Raw genomic sequence first — 16,367 nt, 5'->3', positions numbered from 1 at the left:
CCACAAACTATTCAGTGACAATGGGCCTCATGCAGGAGCATCTTCATATTTGTATCATAAAGCTTTTTTACTTTTTGGCTTGTTGGTTTGAGTGTATCAAATCAGATTCACCAAAGTCTCTTAATTGGACAAACTTTCAAAGTGGTCCATGGTCCAAAGTGGTCACTAATATAACATTGCACATAACATCCTAAAATCTACAAAAAAAACAACCTCTCAGTAAATTGATAAGCCATGATGATGACAGTAAAATCCTTTATACAATGACTGAATGACTGAGCCTTTCCAGGATGCTCTTTTCACACTCGTTCATGATACTCTCACCTGTTACCAGTGAACCTGTTTACCTGTGGAATGTTCCAAACAGGTGTTTTTGGAGCATTCCACATCTTTCCCAGTCTTTAGTTGCTCCTGTCCAACTTGAAACTTCAGCCTAACAGATTTGGTCTGATTGATGTCTGAATTGAACTGAAGACAGAGGAGTGTGTCAGACAGCTCTACCCCATACACAAGTGTTGAATAGAGGGAGTAAATGGAAGAGAAAGAAGGCAAGACAGGAAGGAGACAGAAAAGTCAAGAAAGCTTTAATACATTTATTACAGAGGGGGAGGAAGAAACAGGTTTACATGGACAGTTCAGTAAAGAGAGGACATTAACCCAGTGAACCAGCAGACACACAACAGTGAATGGGTGAGAAGTAGCTTAGACCAGCACTGTGTGACAGAGACACAGCTTGCTGAAAGGTGGGTGGACTGAGCACTTTACATTTTGTAGAGTCTTCTAGCCCCATAGTCACTGTGGAATGGAACAAAACAACAGCGAGCAGGCGGAGAAGAGTTCAGACAGGAAGGAGAAGCAGAGAGGAAGTGAGAGCGGCTACAGGGTAGTCATGTCGTTGAGGGCCAGGTCCAGCTCCTCACTGAGAGCCTTGCCCTTCAGCTTCTGAGCATACACTTCATCTGGAGGAGGGGAAACACAGACACACACACGCACAGACACACACACACACACACACACACACACACACACACAGACGAGGGACCAAGTATAGAATGGAAAGAGAGTAAGGCAAAGGGACAGGAAGTTACTACAGTTCACCGAACAGCAGCTACAGCAAATAACTTGAAGCTCACTGAGCCAACTTATGTAATCTCTGATCTCTATAGACTGGGTTCAAATACACACAGACTGAATAAATCATGCAGTGTTATCAGTGAGTCCACTCAACACCTCTATATACACATGCCAGAGACAACCGAATCAGTACCAAGCTCAACAAACAGCTCCTGGATCAAAAGGACTTCAGCTGTTATTGAAATGATCTGGGTGTTTGGGTAACCCTGTGGAAGCCATGCAGGAAATCCACACCAGGAAACAATACATGTGAACAGCTTGTGCTTTTCTAAGTCCCTGATATGGATGTCTCTAGTAAATCAGATAACGTTAACATGAACAAAATCTGATTCTTCTTATAGTTCTTACTCAGAAACATTTTAGCATTTTAATATTGCAGTTGGTCACTGTAATTTATAATAAGTTAGCTTTACCTAAAAAAGTAAAAGTAAGCAAGCAAACAAACAAACAAACAAACAAACAAAAAAATCTACATTAAACATGAGATTGTGAGTTACAGTCACTGGTTTATTCTGTGTGCAAAACTTCGATTAAGTACTGCAACAAACATAATCTTTTCCAGTCTCTAACACACAGAAGCCATGCTTTATGATAACTTCTCATCTCGCAGTGGTGTAATATTACATATTTGGTGGTGTAATGGTGCATTAATATGTAAGCAGCATTTTAATGTTGTAGCTGCTCAAAGCAGAATGATTTTAATTATTTGACCTACTGCTGGGTACTGTTATCTATGACCATGTATTTCAAAATGGATCATGTGTTGTGTATGTAAAATATGAATCTGTAAAGTAACAGACTATAGCTCCTTCATGACATTACTTCACTTTAAGTCTAATTCTGTGTCTTGCCTGCTAAAAGTCGACCCACTGTTGTCTAAGCACAAACTGCTTCAGAGGTAAACCATTTTAAGCCGTGTGTCAGACGGACTCCAGCCCAGTCTGCTGGTGTTCTGTAATGGCAGCATGAATCACTCTGTTGCTCTTGTGGAGGCAGAGAATGCTCACACATGCCCCCTGCTGGTTGTTGGCCATATGGAGGTTTGCCAGGTTGGATCCTCCAGGCATTTAGAAGCAGCTTTCAGGTTTCAGATCTGCACTTACTTCTTACTTGACTCCGTTGACTTTTCTCGTCATTTATTCTGTTGTTTTCTCTGCTGCATGTATGTAAAGACCTCTGACTTACCCTGAATATTGAAAGCTGTACACACACACAGCTGTGAGGGTTCTTATATTGTAAACTTTGTTTCTGTCTGTGAGGTGTACAAGGGAATGTTTGTGCATAGCCCAAAATGTATGACTGTTTGTATGCATGGACTACCATCTGTGAAACTCTGATCAAATCAACCAGTGTAGCAGACAGTAGATAGCAGATAGTATAATTTAAGTGATATGTAGCCACTGTGATATCCATGCAGATGTGTGCTCCATGTAAGTTACAAGAAACATACAGGCAGCACTTGAGAGCACCCTGATTCCAGATTTGAGTCGTAAGCCTCTATAGAGCTGAAACTGGCAGAAATAATGCTGAGTCTCACTGCTACCATTCTGCCATTGGGTAGATTTGACTGGTGACCACTATATATCTATGTACTAAAGACAAGTCAGGTCTTAGATTGCATAACCAAACAAATAAAATGAACTAAATTAGCTAGAGGCAATCTGGTCCTTCCAATGATCAATCAGTCAAAACTGTAGTACAGAGCACAGCTGTCCAGCCAGTCATCAGCTCAGTTCCAACAGCAGAACTGGGATTAGTGAAGCTGTTTGTCACTTCAACTGGTTGAACCTTATTCCCTGCAGGTCATGCTACAGGCAGAGACAACAGGTGAGTGTTGAATACCTTCTAAATCATCAATGGTCTTCTCCAGCTTGGCCACAGACCTCTCTGCAAACTCTGCACGGGTCTCAGCCTGGGACACAAGGCACAGCACAGCATGTGTCAATACAGTCTGACACGGATTAAGACTGCCTCTATGTTTATTTACTTGTAAATAACGCAAATATGAACAAATCTCACCTCTTTCAGTTTGTCAGTAAGAACTTTGATTTCTTCTTCGTATTTGTCCTCCTTTTGTGAGTACTGAAATCCAAACATACCAGGGTATTAATGAAGCACAATTAAAATACAGTCACAACTACAGAGTGAGCTACTCAAAGGAGACAGGCTTCAAAAATGGATGGCACATCCACTTCTTTGCTGTATTACTTTGAATATCTTTAAAGGACAATTATGCATAATTGGGTGTGAAACACAAGATCAAAGAGTAAAATGTTGGGTAGCTGTGGGGCATCTGAACCATGTCATTAGGTTACCCGAACAACAGCGATTGTTTAACAACAGCTATGTGACTTTTCAAGGTATTTCCAGGATTCTCAAACCAGCTCTAACATCTAACCTGTGGATATCAAATATTCTGTCCGCTGCATGATAAACAAGATTTTAATTCATTTCCATTTAGTCAAACATAGCAGCTGGAAAAGACATTTTGGTCCTTTTAAATTTCGGTTCATGTTGTACAAATGGACAAAAGCCAAAACTGAAAAGTTTCCATTATAATGATAATATACGAGAGGCATGTTACTTTAACAGTGACCGTGGCCTAAGGTCATTTGTCAACTGTCTGACTTGTCAAATGCAGAACTTCAAATAAAGCTTCATTTGTTCAAGGACCTCTCTAGTAGGTTCATGAGGACTACGGATGTGCTGATGAATGGACACGGGCTCCTATCAGAGTGTGTTTGAAGTACCTCAGTGACTTATTTCTTAAGACTACACTTCATACATGAGGATGGACAGCATGTCTACAGTCTGGCTGGCCGGTCCTGAGGCTGAACACCCCTCAGCTCTTACTTTACCTTCTCAGCCTGGGCTTCCAGTGACTTCAAGTTGTTGGTGACATTTTTCAACTCTTCCTCAAGGTCACCTGATTTACTGAGCAATGCAAGAAAGAGGAGAAGCAAGAGAAGAAAAGGCAGTGATTTGAAAGGTAGAGCAGCAGAGGAGATCAAACCCTGTCACTGTCTGAAGGACCACTCCATCATTGTCTTACTCAAAGACAGAAGAGGGACATCTATCGTCAAACTGACCTATTTCTATCTGAAATAGGGGGCAAAATTTAGCAAAAGTTAAAGGGAAAACATAGGGAGAAGGGTTTAAGTATACGCCTGTTTTTATTCTATACTTTTCTATTGTCAACAAACCTCATGAAAACAGCCACACCAAGGATGTGTTTGTCAGTCTTTTAATACTTCCTGATAGTTATTTTAATAATTTTAGTAAACATCACTCAAACAGGAAGAAATGGTTCATTTATTGGGGACTACTTTCAGCAGTGCATTAATCCATATTATGAGCTTTACTGAGTGTATGTGAGACTGAGTCCAAATAAAGTACAGTGTGTGTGTCCATGGTAACGAAGGAACATGTCACCAGTGCAACAACGTGGCTCACTGATGTGCTTTTAATCGAGTCATGACATCACTTCCTGTCTAGCCTCTGTGACTCAATGCAATCTCTCATTCAGCATTTCTTTCACTGATTTTTCTGAAAAATGATGTCTCTGGGATTTACTTTATATTCTAAAACAAATCCAATGTGCACTTGCTATTAGAAATTGAAACCATGATTTTCACAAAGTTAAACAGCGCTGACTTTGTGAGCCTCCATAAACTACAGCTCCCATGAAAATTTAGCAGCACATCAGCGTTTCTTACTTCTGGGACAGAACCCAGAAGTTCTGGTTTCACTTTGGTTCTATAGTTGTTTGACTACAACGAAGCTGTATGGCACAGAGGAAGAAGACATATCAGGCTTTGGATACACGCAATCCTTAGCAAGATATATTCAAATTTGTAGTGCCCCACTCACTATATAAAACCCTCTTTGTTCTCTTCACTTTGAGAGTGACTTTAAGTAGCGCATTAATGGTACATACCACAAAGCATGATAGGCAATCTTATTAGCATCTGCTAGATTAATAAAGATGAATATAAAAGCATAAAACTGGAGGGGGTTTTTTATTGTAATATTGTGGCCCCTGCTTCTGATAACCAAACACATGCCCCTGAATCAACCCACTGTTGCTTTTGGTCTTTTCATGGGATTTGCTGACAATATACAATATCAAGAGATTAATCCTTTCAGTACTGCCTGAAGGACATGCCTGATGTCATGGAGCGTAGGTGCAGGTTAGACAGAAAACAGAGACAGGCGCAGAGAGCCTGCAGGTCAGAGGAGCAGAAGGCAGCAGGTCAGAATGAGACCTCGGTAGAGTTTGTACAGTAAGTACCTCTTCCTCTCCGCACACCATGGACTTCAAATTCTGGTCCATGAGCCTGAGCTCCTCCTCCAGCTCCCTCACTCGCCTGCAGGGGTTAGTCCGGGAGGGGGTGAGGAGGCACAGTGGGTAATAACAAACAACAACAAGTCCCATACAGGTGGTGGTGGTGGTGTATTCAGGCATTGCATGACACCATAACACACAGAAGGAGAACACAAAACACACATCCTGGAGCCAGATGCATCAACTCTGTGTTGATTCACCACAAAAGCTACTGTATTTGTACACATAAAGGCTGAAATATGCATACCCATTCTTTCTGTCAGGCTATATAAAGCTGTGCGTATGTCTGATTCTGTTTTATAAATCTCAGTTATTGTGCACATGCTTCATTTCCACTGCCACAGCCAGCCCCAAGTGGACATAGAAACATAGTAAAACATCTGTTTGCATATCGATGCTTGTGCCTGCTCCACTAATTAGACCTGTCAATGACAAGAACGGCAAAGAAGAAGTGCAAGTGCAACTGAACTGTTTCATCAGCGAGGTTCCCCAAAAGCATCAGAACGTCTGAACAGCAGTAATCAGTAATCTCTCAGTTATCATTATGAAAAGTCAGAAGAATGATCAGTGATTCATTATAGAGCTCATAGTGAAAGAGATAGTGCTTTGCAAATCAGGATCAATTGAAAATGTAAATATTTTATTTCCAGTGTAAATAAAAAGAAAGACAACATGTATCGCTCCATAATAATTTCAAATGAAGTTTATAAATGCACCTTATATTTCACGTCCATGTCCATGGAAAGGCACACCCGCGGTCTTTGTGCATACACATCGTTTATGCATCTGGCCCCTGCTCTCTTTGGGATTAGTGCATTTGTGATGTCCTGCACCTTGTGATCATACATGGTTATACGACCCTAAAGTATAAGAATACTTTGTACTAGTGCTGAAATGATTAGGTGAATAATCAATTAGTCAATCAACACAAATATCATTTATAAAGTTAAAATGCCAAACATATTCAATTTCTCTTTATAGCCCACATGATAAATCAGTTTGTGGAAAGAAGAATCAGTACTTTAACTGACAATGATCATTAGTTGCAGTTTTTAATCAGAATCATTATGACCTATGAGTTCATGCAACACTTACAATTCCCACTACTATCAATATAAACACTTACATCGATGACAAGAAAGTCATTGATGACAAGTGAATGTGTAAGATCACATGTGGTCCTAGTAGTGATTACGTGATCTCTACTATGACACCATGAATAATGTACGGCGGCTCTTGTGTCAGTGTGAGTTTTCATGGTGCAGGTGTTGACTTACGCCTCGGCCACCTCAGCACGCTCCTCTGATCGCTCCAGATCGCCCTCCAGGATCACCAGTTTACGAGCAACCTGCAAACATTCAGCACACTCAGCTGACTCTGCCAAACTGATGTCACCATTAACTCTTCTTCCTCTGTTAGAAAGAGGATCTGTCATCCATCCTCACTGACACTATTACTGTGTATGTGTTATTACGTCTGTACTACATACTGTACTGTGTACCGTATGTGTGTCTATGTTTATAACGTCATGATAAAGTTGTGATTCCCCCACCTCTTCATATTTGCGGTCGGCCTCCTCAGCAATGTGTTTGGCCTCCTTCAGCTGCATCTCCTGGATCTCCATTTTTTCCTCGTCTTTTGTTGCTCTGTTCTCTATGACCTTCATTCCTCTGAATGACAAGAGAAGCAGACAGCAATAAGTCAGTCAGTCAAAAACGACTTTATATGTGTGATTGTGTTCAGTATTCTCACTCTGAGGCCAAGTGAAAAATCTACCTACATCAAAGTCATGAATGTTTGGAGATTCAGCTGTGTTAAAGTGCTCAATCTGAATACCATTTTACATCATGGTTAGCTTCATTATCATGAGTCAGGTCAGTCTGTAAAAACAATGTATGATGTCTTCTTTGGCTGTGGAGGAGCTTCATCAAGTCTGAAAAAATATGATGATATCACATGATGTCTTAGTGAGCCCGTGGAACAGACCAGTACTCGTATAAGTGGCGGATGCAGAACGTGACAGATGGGCGGGCGTGGATTAAGTCTGGTTGGGCCTGATCACCACTTCGCCAAAATTGTGTGTGTATGCGCGCACGCACACACTGAAGCCACCACACATCAAGTATTTGACCAATCACGTGCGGCAAAAACAACAAAAACAAACAAAAAAAAGCCCAAAGCGACTCGCTCTCTGGCTCCAATCGTTTACTTCAAACCAACACACGACCGACACATCACTACTGTGTTCCGGTAGAAAGTGTTCAGCACCTACCTAATTGGGGGTTTGGGGATTAATCCCCGATTATTATTATTATCATTATTAATATTATTATTAAACTGGGCTGTTAAACATGCAGTTTAAATGGAGTTTGAAGGAAGGAAGAGAAATCGTCTTGTCTGACACGAACGAAGTGGATGGCTGGAGTGGAGGAAACACATGTGAACGCAGTTTATGCACCTTTACTATTAATGAATATCTATATTTTAAATTCCAAAAAGAGTTCATGGCATGCACCTCCCTGCCTTCAAAAATGAATTCCATCCACGGTGCTTTTCTGTCCTCTGCGGCTAGGAGCCGATGGAGCGATTTGTGCTCCTCTTTACAGCCAATAACAGAACAACGCCTGGACATGATTCATAGCACAGTGCTTTTGATAACCTGACAGTGGATCTGTGAGAAGGTGGCGCTGGGTGGAGAGACATCGGGATCACCGAATTCAAACGGCTTGTGTGGAAGCTGAAGGCAGGATGCTGACAGAGATCCGTATCTCACTCAAAAAAGCGTGGACGGTCTTGTTTCACACTTTGTATGTGTGTGGAAGCACCAGAGACCCAAAGAAGTGAGTTTTTCATAATATGGGACATAACTGTGAAAATCGTTTTATTTAATTTTTTTTTTATTATTTGAATTTCTGATTGGGCAGGCAAGCTGTCAGCCGGGGGGGCGTACGCCCGCCCATGCCCGCCTGTAGCTCCGCCCCTGGGTACAACCTGTTCCAGAATTGCTGCGTGTCACTTAGTTTATGGTAATTTGATTAAAAACAAATGTGTTTGTGTAAATGAATGAAGGCATAAAGGCACAGATTTTGATACAGGACCCCACCATAAGGCAGGATACTTAAAAATAGAAGCACTTTCCAAACTGCCCCTCTAGGGATGAATAAGCACAATTATCAAGTCAACACCTCCATATAGAGGGTGTGCATCTGTCTCTTCTTAATGTGACAGCATCCCCTTCAGCACCACAGAGTGCAAACGGCAAAACCAACCAACTGGTGTCTGCTTTGAATGTGGACAGCTGTGATGCCTGGAAAAGATCTTGCTTTTTTCATAGATGTCAAACCTGGTTACAGGGCTTTCATTAGAGCTTTCATTAGATGTTATGTTTTATCAAAGCAACGCAAACATCTACAAAGCTGGACGATTGGAATGTAACGTACAACTGAACTAAAAGAACTGCAGCTACACTGACTAAAGGATTGACCCAGAGAGGAGATAAAGAATAAAGAACGGGGCTTTTTTGTTTCTTTGGTGTTAAGTTTTTGGCACATGGACATGGAGCTCTTCACCTCTCGCTCTCATCTGCAGCTTTCTCAGCCTCTTCCAGCTTCTGCAGAGCTGTAGCCAGTCTCTCCTGAGCTCGGTCCAACTCCTCCTCCACCAGCTGGATACGCCTGTTTAGAGACGCCACCTCTGCCTCAGCCTGTCCACACACACACACACACACACACACACACACACACACACACACACACACACACACACACACACACACACACACACACACACACGTCATAGATGAGAGGCTGATGACAATGATAATTGTTTACAAGGCACAGCCTATAGAACAGTGGACCTAAAATCTGAATACATAAAATAATTACTACTTAAAAAACATAATAAATACACCAACTGCAGTTTTATTTGATCTTTATTCAAATCTTTTAATTTTAAAATGATGAATATGGCTACCTTCATACTGCACTTTGACTGACTGCTAACATGTGACTCCAGTCCAATCAAAAAAATAAATAAATAAAAAAATCAGCAATGTCCAGTGAAACAGAGATAACACACTGATATTGATAAAGGTTCTGTTCATTGTGAAATCCAGGAGACAGAAGGAACAAAGAAACACACAAACCAACAAAAGAGAAGTTGCTTAAGAGTAAGAAAAGGATGAGAAAAATAACAGAAAGAAGAACGAGCTAGTCCAGAAGCACAAAAGACAAATGGAGGAAAACCAAAGACAGTCTGACAAGGGCAAGCCTATAGTGCTGATTGGACGGCAGAGCCACGGTGAAATGGAGGTCTGCAACTTATCCGATTAAAAAAGAAAAAATAGACATTTCTTAATTCTCGCAATCTAGAGATTTTTTGGCTTTTCAGTTTTGTGTCTGAACAGAGCAGAGCTCAGTTTAACTGAGAAGCAAACCAAGAATGTACACTTTGAAATAATCATAGTATCATAGTAAAACATCAATGAAGGTTTGTAAAGTCAACCTAATTTGGGATACACAGTAGAATTTAAAGTCTAATTTAATGTGATGTTATCTTGGCAAAATATTTACATACTTTTACAAATTTAAATTTTTCCACCTCCAGTGGGTTGGCAACTGGAACTTTAGCTCATGGAGTTCATATCGAAGCCTGCAAAGATGCAACACTGCCTTACATTCTGACATCATTAAAGTGACACACTGTCATTCTGGAATCGGTAGCTGTAGCATCACGGCAACTTCCGGTCACAGGTAACAAGATGACATTTACCTTTGACAGTTAACTTCGACTAGTGTTGCTCAGTATGTATTTTACTACTGTCCTACATCTGATAGTTGACTGTTTTCCATCTTTCAAAGCTACATGCTATTAAAAGTCACCAGAAGTTCATTCATGAACTCCGCCAGTTTCCGGTCTAGCGGTCTTCAGACAGTGTTTCGGTGTGTTACCCTCTCCCTGGCCTGCCTCTCCATGTCCGCCTCCGCCTGCAGCAGCTCGGCTCGGTCCTCCGCCTCGTACGCCACTTGCTGCAGTGTTTGAATTTTCCTTCTCACGCCGTCTATGGATGCTAAAGACGCCATGATATGAAGACTCAACTTCGCTTCTCCCAGGTGTCACAGTGTTTCCGTGGCAACGGAGTCAGAGGCAGGAACCGACGCATGGTACTTCCGGTTATGATTACAAAATAAAGCGATTAACGATTAGACTCTTAATCTGAAATGACACGAAGCATACGGGCCCTAGAAGTTAACCGGGATAATGATTTAGATCATTAGTGCTCATTAATTAATATTAACAGTTCATAAGTAGCAATTTGTGCTTCTAATTACTAAATTTGTACCAATGAATAATGTGTCACCTCAAATGAATAATTACTAATAATTAAAAACTACTGAATTGTTCCCCTAAATTATTCAGTTCGCCCCCTTATATAAATAACTTTGTAGCAATAAACTTTGAAGCACAGGGCTGCCAACTTTTCAGTTTAGTTTGGATTCAGATTCGGTGAAAGAAAGAGGCCTTCTGTGACATTGCCCTCCACGGAGGTCAGGGTCATCACTTTTGGGGCAAACGGAGATATCAAAAGTGCACTCAGTGATGTTTCTTGCTCTTGCATGGTGCCTGTTGTGCTGGGCTTAAACTTGGCCAGGTAATCAAAATTTGCGTTGAAAATGTGTGGTGTATTCAGAGTCACTAAAGTAACATTTGTTTTTTCTCCTGAGTTTGTGTGTGTTTAATGAAACAGAGAGTGTTTTTACTTGCTATAGGCTGGCAACAGGACATCAGCATCCTCTGTTTCCCAATCAAAAGCACCCAGCTGGTGGATACAGGGCTTGCTGGCACATGGATGTGCTGCATAGGACAGGCACACCTTGTACAGACCCATGTACATGTACACATCCAGACATAATGCACCTTGGGGTCACAGATGCAGTGGCACTTAGGTGACAATTTTCTGCTCATGTAACATTTCTTCTGCAGCTTTGCAGGAGGAAGAATCTTGATGCTGCTCCCACTGAAGGCACCAGCAGCACAGCAAGCACCTCCTCCATATCCTCTGGTTTGAGAAAATACATAGCTCTGTGGAAGATGGTCATCATTTCCTTCACAAAAGGAAGGCAAGCCAGTAGACCATGCCAAGCACCTCAGTTTTTTCAGAGTCTGGATCAGCATGTTGATGCTGTCCCTGGACAGTATGAAGGCTTGTTTTTTCATCCTCCATTGCATCCTATCTCTTCTTTAACAGATTCGCCTCCTCACTTGAGAAGCCTCCTCTTCAGCTTCTTTATAAAGTGTACTGATGGCAACGGCAATCCAGCTGTGATCCATTTTGATGCTATTTGTCTAATTTTAGAATGTCTAAATTTGTTTCTCCCTATTCATTCATTTATCAGCATCCACAACTACAACGTTCCACAGCCTTTTCCCTGCCACTGGCTTTTAGGCTACATGTCTTGGAATACTCAAAATGTATGCATTAACATCGTTAAAATGAAAATGATAAGAGCCAAGTTTTTTGCTTTATGTCATATTTTATTTTGTGGTAAATATACATTACAGCGAAGATAACCAAACTAGGTGAACTTGCCAAGTTCTAACGATCAAGCATGCGAGTCCCAACTTGCCATGGGCCTCTTGGTATCGAGAAAAAACTCCTATCATTGAAAATTCTCTCATAGCTCAAAAAGTAAAGATCATATCAAATAGATTTCAGTCTGAGTGGTCGGAGACTTCGATGAAGGCACTGATATACTGTGTGTAGACTTCACTTATACTTATTTCCTGTATAGGTGCTGTTGCTTTCCCACCATCTCTGTATTTGACAGGGAGCCTCAAAGCTAATCATTTGCTCTTTCAAGTGATTTATTTGGAAAAGGTAAGTCATGTTGCGAAGAGAGTAGCATTGGGTGAGACAGAACAAATTTGTTTACGTTTTGACATGTAAATTGTGCTTGAGAAGTTTGAAAAAAATTAAAGAATGAAAGCAAATGTTAAGGGATATAACTTGGAATAGGTGACATCAGTCTGAAGGATTAGAAAATGAAATGATCTTATTGGATGGAATGTTTATTTATACAGTTTAAAATTACAGGGACAGTGCGCAGACATTTCTGTTAACATGCCAGTTTAGTCATCACATAAAACACTTTAAAACAAGGACAACAATACATAAAACAAAGAATCACTGAGGTTATTAAGTTACAGAGTCTGGCCACAAACTCAGTTGTCTTCTAACCATGAATTTAAATTGATTTTAAATGAAAAGGCAGTCTTCCTCATAGATATACTGTATACGGTCCCCTATCATCAGATGTTTTCTGTTTTCTAACAGCACAAAGGGGGAGGAGCTGAGCCATGCAGAATCAATCTTATAGACAAGACAAGCATCTCTAAATATGATTTAGATCATCATAGCTCAGTAAATTCTCATTTCCTAGGCAGCATCAGTGGTGGTGATCTTTTATGTAGAGGCGAAACAGATGCCCCAGAACTGATGCCTGAAGTACACTGATATCACAACTAAGGGCTGATGACATCTCATTATTTATCTTGACTGTCTGTGCTATGCCTTCCAGATAGGACTGCATCCATTTAATAGCTGTAGGGAAGAAGTCAAACATTGAAAGCTTGGCAAGTTTCTTTAGATTTACTGTAAGAATTTGGCTCTGAGATATTAATTAGGGCTGCACGGTGGCGCAGCAGGTAGTGCGGGTGCCTCATAGCAAGAAGGTTGCCGGTTCGATCCCCGGGTCGGGCAGGGCCTTTCTGTGTGAAGTTTGCATGTTCTTCCCGTGCATGCGTGGGTTCTCTCCGGGTACTCCGGCTTCCTCCCACAGACCAAAAACATGCTCATTAGGTTAATTGATGACTCTAAATTGTCCGTAGGTTTGAGTGTGAGTGTGAATGTTTCTGTCCTTGCATGTGGCCCTGCAATCGGCTGGCGACCGGTTCAGCTGGGATAGGCCCATTGTAGCTGGGATAGGCTCCAGCCCCCCGCAACCCCGAAAGGGATAGGCGGTATAGATAATGGATGGATGGATATTAATTAGATCTAAGCCAAAATGCATGGAGTGCAGTCTGAAAGGGTTGTTATTAAGGTGTTGAAACCCCCGTTGAAAATTACCTGTTATTGCTTTTATATTCTTTATTGCTTTCTTTGAATCCTGAGAAAGCTGTCTCTGTGCTGGCTATCAAAAAGCTGATTCATCCTAATAAAAATCTTAGTCTTGTGACTCTCATAGGGCTCCTGCATACCAAGTATTACTTTTTAAGCATCTGTAGTTTTGTTCTTTTTGCTGGCTGCTGAAAAGCTGATGCTGAGCTGCACTGCTTCATGTCTAGCTAGCTAACTATAACAGTTTTGCTTGATGGATGGCTGGGAGCTAAGTTGAATTGCTAGCTTAACTGAAGGAGTGCGAGGAGTTGGAATAATAGGAAATGGATAACGGACGCAAAATATAGCGTAAGCAATGAAAAGTGTTGAATGAGAGTTTTAGTGTAAGGACTTAAATGAGCTTAAGTGTACAGAGAAGGAGTTGAGGTGTCATTCAAGTTTCTAAGTTGGAATAAGGATAAAACAGTTGAGGTGTAGCGGTGCTGCCATAAAGCTGTCTGTGAGATACAGTATGAACATGTATCTGTGCATGTGCATGTCTGTGTGTATGTGTCATGTCAATTAAGAATTCACCAACTGACGGTTTAACTTAACTGCAGCTTTTCTGGAGTCCTGGCTCAGACTGGTGTTCTCAGACACTGAAGATTGAAAAGGCAAGAAGCAATGGAAGGAGTTGAAATAAAAGACTTAACAGTGTTCAAATGTTTTCAAAGACTGAAATACTTCAGGCTTTGAGTTGGCTAGCCACTGGCCTGCTAGCCTCATGCCAGCTCCAGCTCCTGAGTCAGCTCCCCATGGGGCTGCTCGCCTCCAGCCAGTTCCTGTTCCTGAGTTGGCTACCTTCCTGCCTAATTTCACCTCCAAAGGTTCCAAGGAATCTCCTTTCTGGATTACCCGGGTATCTATCAAGATACAAGACACAAGAAAGCCAGGCCCTTTACAACACTGAGGCTCCTTGTTGTTCAGCTCCCTGGTCTCCTTTTTGGTACACCTTGCCCTAGAGCCAGACACCCTTCAGACTGATAGCCTCCCACCAGTTGGCGTGAGGCGTGATCCTGCCGATGTTGAGCTTCTCAACTGCCCAGCTCTTCATCCTCACTGTTGCCCACTGCCATGGAGGTTCTGCTGCCCAGCACCTCAGCCAACATCTGCTCCTGAGTTGGCTGAAATCCTTCCTGTTCCTGAGTCTGTTCCTGGGTCAGCCGATACATCCCTAGTTCCTGAGTCTGATGTTCTGCTCTGGGATCCACCCTGAAGCCACTTCGTAACAGATTAGTCTCGCTCCATCCTGGCTTGTGAACGACTGAGCCTTTCCAGGATGCCCCTTTCATACCCAATCGTGATACTCTCACCTGTTACCAATGAACCTGTTTACCTGTGGAATGTTCCAAACTGGTGTTTTTGGAGCATTCCACATCTTTCCCAGTCTTTAGTTGCTCCTGTCCAACTTGTTTGAAACGTGAATAAGCATATATTTACAAAAATTAATGAAGCTGGTGATGAAAAACAAATATATTGTTTTTGTACTGTTTTCAACTGAGTATATGTCAAAAAGGATGAGCAATTTATCACCTTCTCTTTTATTTATATTTTTTAGAATTAGGGTTGTGATCTGCTGTTTCCCAGCAATCCCACTGATTAATATACACACTCATAAATAGACAGTACATTGTGCTTTAATTTTTGATATTACTGTATATTAATGTTGAGAGTGTTGTTCATTAATACTGTTGCTGTTAATTTGTTAATATATTTCTAAATAGATTTATTCTGACATGTCCTTTGTAAGCACAATGGACATTAGGAATGGGTATGGGTTTATGTGGGAGATCTAAATGTGTATTTTGGTTAATATATTATAAATATTATATATTTAGAATGACACATAAATAACTATATAATGCAGCTATTTAACAGAAAGATAATCGCTCAGACACTGATGACTGTAAATAGCACTGGACTTCTCCAATAAGCAGTTGTCCCATCATCTGACGATGTTTGTGAGAAGAACTTGGTGACGTGAGGCAGATATTTTCATATTGGAGGGAGCACCACCTACAGTAGCAGACTCCAGTAAGCATAAACAAATTCATGCTTTGCTCACATTCTTTTCCATCTTTGGTAAAATCACAGTAAGACTGCACACAGGATGGTCCCGTTCTGTCAGGACAAATCAAATGAGTCCTCACTCTTCAGTTTTTCCTCCATTTTGCTCTATAATTGGTCAGAAATGCTGTGATCCATGACTCATGGAAACCTGTATAAATGTCCTAACTATCCAGAATGACCAGTTTCATCAAAACACACACATATATTGATGTGTGTATAAGCTTAGAGGTGCTGTACAATGCTGTGAGAAAGTCTGCAAGCCCTCAAGATTTTTTTTTTTAGAATTTCTGCATAAATGTAACTTAAATGTGATCAGATATTCAATCAAGTCTTAAAACTAGATCAAGAGGATCCGGTTAAATAGAAAGTACAAAACAATTTTGAATTATTTATCTACTTATTTAGCAAAATTATCCAATATTAACTGTCTTGGTTGGAAAACACTTGAACCTCTAGGATTATTAGTTCATTTAAAGGCGTCATTGGAGAGAGATGTTTTAGTGGGATGACAATCAGGCATGAGTTTAACCATCCCTGTCCTACTGAAAGAATATAAACCTGGGTCCTTTATCATCAAAATCTTCACCACAGGCTTGTACAAGTGTGCATTTCTCAATTTCAAATGACATTTCTGTGGAGCTCAGACAAAAAGATGTTGATGGA

At 41.0% G+C, this 16,367-nt stretch overlaps 2 protein-coding genes across 9 annotated transcripts in view; one reads left to right on the top strand and one right to left on the bottom strand.

Moving 5' to 3' along the window:
• pomk (protein O-mannose kinase) overlaps window positions 1-16,367 on the top strand; it is a 175,528-nt gene that overhangs the window by 141,631 nt on the left and 17,530 nt on the right. The window lies entirely within an intron of this gene.
• tpm2 (tropomyosin 2 (beta)) overlaps window positions 1-16,367 on the bottom strand; it is a 28,392-nt gene that overhangs the window by 3,658 nt on the left and 8,367 nt on the right. Inside the window, exons 1-8 of one of the 8 annotated variants that reach the window (XM_070988742.1) lie at window positions 10,429-10,630; window positions 9,049-9,182; window positions 7,032-7,149; window positions 6,757-6,827; window positions 3,993-4,068; window positions 3,154-3,216; window positions 2,977-3,046; window positions 568-959 (exon numbers count right to left, since the gene is read on the bottom strand). In XM_070988742.1, the coding sequence (XP_070844843.1) occupies window positions 877-959; window positions 2,977-3,046; window positions 3,154-3,216; window positions 3,993-4,068; window positions 6,757-6,827; window positions 7,032-7,149; window positions 9,049-9,182; window positions 10,429-10,560 (747 nt within the window). In that variant the 5' untranslated portion in view covers window positions 10,561-10,630 and the 3' untranslated portion in view covers window positions 568-876. Of the gene's footprint in view, window positions 1-567; window positions 960-2,976; window positions 3,047-3,153; window positions 3,217-3,992; window positions 4,069-5,425; window positions 5,502-6,756; window positions 6,828-7,031; window positions 7,150-9,048; window positions 9,183-10,428; window positions 10,631-16,367 lie in introns of those variants that run through there. The other 7 variants (XM_070988745.1, XM_070988743.1, XM_070988741.1 and 4 more) reach the window with 7 other exon arrangements.

This window comes from Chaetodon trifascialis, chromosome 20 (genome assembly GCF_039877785.1).
Source record: "Chaetodon trifascialis isolate fChaTrf1 chromosome 20, fChaTrf1.hap1, whole genome shotgun sequence".
Classification (NCBI taxonomy): Eukaryota; Metazoa; Chordata; class Actinopteri; order Chaetodontiformes; family Chaetodontidae; genus Chaetodon; species Chaetodon trifascialis.
The sequence above is the reverse complement of the archived record's forward strand: the minus strand, read 5'-3'. Positions and strand labels throughout refer to the sequence as shown.